This window comes from Manihot esculenta, unplaced genomic scaffold (assembly GCF_001659605.2).
Source record: "Manihot esculenta cultivar AM560-2 unplaced genomic scaffold, M.esculenta_v8 Scaffold64, whole genome shotgun sequence".
NCBI lineage: Eukaryota > Viridiplantae > Streptophyta > Magnoliopsida > Malpighiales > Euphorbiaceae > Manihot > Manihot esculenta.
Window position 1 is genome coordinate 2,304,169 of NW_025215481.1, and position 3,491 is coordinate 2,307,659.

At 54.6% G+C, this 3,491-nt stretch overlaps 1 protein-coding gene across 1 annotated transcript in view; it reads left to right on the forward strand.

Moving 5' to 3' along the window:
* The window catches only part of LOC122722621, a 1,198-nt gene extending 796 nt beyond the window's left edge, over positions 1-402 (forward strand). The window contains exon 4 of the mRNA XM_043953733.1: positions 108-402. Coding sequence (XP_043809668.1) covers positions 108-402 — 295 coding nt within the window. The remainder of the gene's footprint in view (positions 1-107) is intronic.
* Positions 403-3,491: the final 3,089 nt, after the last annotated feature.

The following is a 3,491-nucleotide window of genomic DNA, read 5'->3' on the forward strand; positions in this document are numbered from 1 at the left end:
GATTTTGGTGGAGAGTTTCTGCCTTCTCCTAGGGAGACTCTGTCGGGGTCGAAATCTGGTTGGCTGTGTTGTGCAAATTTCTGCCTGTTGAAGTGAGGATCTTCCAGGGGAAATTCTGCTGGTGTTAAGGTTGCCAGGGGGAAGTTCTGCCAAAGTGAGGTTAGATCAGGCTGTGACTGGGCAAATTCTGCCAGTTTCGTGGAAGGCCTGTGGAGGCAGATTTGTGGCGAGGTTCATTCAGCTGAGGACTGGGCGAGTTGCGCAGAGGCAGTTTCTGAAGCGAGGTTCAGATTGCCTGCAGAAGCAGATTTGCGGTGGAAGCTGTGGCAGACGAGGTTAATTCTGCCTGAGGAAGCAGTAGCCAGCGAGGTTCAGTTGGGGTCCAGAATTGTGACTGGGTGATTTCTGGACGCTGAAGCAGATTGTTGTGAGGTTCAAAATCTGCACGCTGGTTGGACAGTTTTGAGGCAGCAGCACAGTGAGGTTCATTGCCGTGTACAGCCCCAATGTCAAGCCTAAGTGAGGTTCATTTGGGTGCAGCAGGCAGTAGTGGTGTTCCTAAGGGGAAGGAGCCCATGGGTGAAGGAAAGGGAGTAGAGGAGAGGGTTTGTGAGTTGGAGGGACTGGTTGCCCGTATCTCAATGCATCTCATCAATGAGAGTGAGCAAGTTGAGGAGTTGGAAGCTCACATTGAGGAATTGGAAACAAGGGGTGACGAATTCCGCGAGGAGATGCAAGTAGCCATGAAAGGCATTGAGGAGATCGCGAGGCAAGGTAAGTCCGAAGCCCACTCTCTTTCCAATGATGTTGCTAGCCTTAGGGAAGAGAACAAGTTCCTAAGGGAGGAACTTGGAAGAATGGTGTTGGAGCTAAAGAAGGTGATGGATGAAGTGGAGCTCTTGAAGAGAGCAAATGACCATAGTGGTGTGGCAAGCTCATCCACTTCTTTGGAGGTGCCTAGTAGGGAAGAGTTGCCCAAATCGCATTCCGATGGGTTGGAGGATGCGAAGGAGGACCGACGAGGAGGGTCCAAATGCTTCTTTTGTCATGGTTCGCATAAGGCGAAGTCTTGTCTTAGGAGGAAAAGGCATACCATGAAGAGCAAGGAGGAGGGTTCCTTGTTGAGTGGGAAAGAAGCATGTGATGGGGCACTTCCTATGGTGAACTCTAGCATTGGGGAAGTGAGTTCCCAAGAGGAGAAGGATCTAGAGGAATGTCGGGTCCAAGGTGAAGCCGAGTTGCCGAGAGGGCTACCACCGAGGGAGATGGTGGTTTGTGCTTTGGATGGTGGATCCAACAAGGAGCTGGCAGCCGAATGTCCAAAGGAGGTGGTGTTGCCTAAGCAAGGGAAGCGAAGGCGACGTTGCTCAAGGGAGAAGAGCAATAATAGGTGCAAGGCCGAGGGAATGGCGAAGTCACCTAACCACGTGGACGAGGGGAGTGCTGCTGGGGCACAAGTGGAGAATGGCCAAGGCAACAAGGAGCACGTGGGGGATCGTGCATTGCATGTAGGTGGACATGCAAGTGGGACCGACACGGAGCATGCAGATGGACATGCAAATAGATCCGACTCTAGCTCGCGCGTTGAGGGACGTGCGAGGAAGACGCGACGAGGGCGTCGCGAGAATGAGTGGGGGAGAGTGTCACGGTCCAAGAGTAGTGAGACCGAGAAACCCCACAACTCGAGGAAATATGAGCCGAGGAGGTCGCGGAGGCGAAATCGGCGAAGTATTGCTAGCAGTGCATGCGGCAGCCAATTGGTGGGCCAACGGGCCAATTCTGCAACGGGGGCAGATTTGGTGTCGCAAGCTGGCAGTAGGCTGAATGAGGTTCAGCCTGGGGCTAATGAGGTTCAGCGGCTGGGAAGATCGCTGACTGGTGATGGAGCTGCTAGGCTGCCAAGAGGGAGTTGCGCTGGGACTGGCAGGAGGCTGGGGCGCATGGCAGGCCAGCAGGGAAATGAGGTTCACTGGGGGAGTTGCCAGGAGTTGGCAAAGCTGCTGGACGTGTTGATAGGCCACTGGAGCAGTGGTTGGCCGCTGGAGGCAAGGCCAGGTCCAACTGGGCCATGGCAGGCCGCTGGGAAGAAACGGGCACGGGCCCAGCACTGCAGAAAAGAGGTTCATGGCTGCAGTGGTGGTGCAGCATGTGACGGGCCCGTAAGAGTTGCAGCGCCCGCGGCCCAGCGCCCAAATGAGGATTGGAGGCGCTCGGCCCAGCATGCTGGTAGGCGAGCAGCCCAGCAGGCAGACGAGGTTCACGGACGTGCAGCCCAAAGCCCAGACGAGGTTCACGGACGTGCAGCCCAAAGCCCAGACGAGGTTCGTGGACGTGCAGGCCAGAGCCCAAATGAGGTTCACGGTGGCACTGTAGCGCGCAGGAGGCGCCCAGCAACGGGCCCGCAGCAGGCAGGCGCGCAGCAAACTGGGCTGGCGCGCCCCCAGGCCTGCCAGACTCGCCAGACAAGCCCAGAAGAGGTTCAAACTGGGCAGAAGATTCCAGAACGTCCCAGATTTGCTGGGAAACGTCCAGGGCAGCAGAATAGGGCCAAAATGGAGACAAAGGAAGCTTCTCCAAGGAGCAGCTTGGGGAGCACGAATTCTGGAGATTTCTAATTGTTATTTTATTGTAAAAGCTTCCCCAAGAAGCTTCCAATCTCAGCCACAAATGGGGGATGTGGCAGCCCTATAAATACCCCTTAAGAGGTTCATTGAGAGAGAGAGAGGGAGAGCCAATATTCAGCTAGGCATTGTTGTAACCTCCATTGTATTTTTCCATCACTTAGTGGATTCTCTTAGCCCCAAATACTCTTCCCAATCTTGCTTGCTTGTTTATTTACCTTGCTTCCTTTCTTGTGTGAGTGATTGGCTTCCACAACACCTTGAGGTCCCAATTGCCCAAGGTTGTGCTTGTGACCACTGTGTGCACTTGCAATCTGTTGATTGCTAGAATCAGCCCCTTTATTTGTCTTCCGCTGTGTCTAGTGAGGTTAAGGCTGACTTAGCTCGACGGACTGAGCTGAGTGCCGCACGGCTTAAGTGATTTTCGGGGTTGGAATCATTAAGTCCGTGACAATTAGCACCAAGCTCATCCCCCCAGCCTAGGTATTGCAAAACCACAACAGCCCCGACGTCCATCCACGACCCCGAGGAACGTAACACCCCACCAAGCAGCAGGCCTACACCACCAAGGACACAAACTAAGACAGGTTGCATCGCACGTCCGCCTGTGTTCAGAGTGCGGCATCCACACCTTGAACCGGCTTCCATTTGACACCCCCCGGCAAAGCCTTCGACCCCAATAGCTTCAGCCCTGTCGCCAGACCCAAACGCCTCAAAAGTCTATGCCACCAGGAACTCACACCATGCCCATTGCATCGCATTTCCGCCAGCACGTTGACCCAAGCACGGCACTAGAATGCCACACCGAAGCCTTGCACAAGCATCCAATTGATACTCCAAGCATGGGGATCGGCCCAAATAGCACTGAGT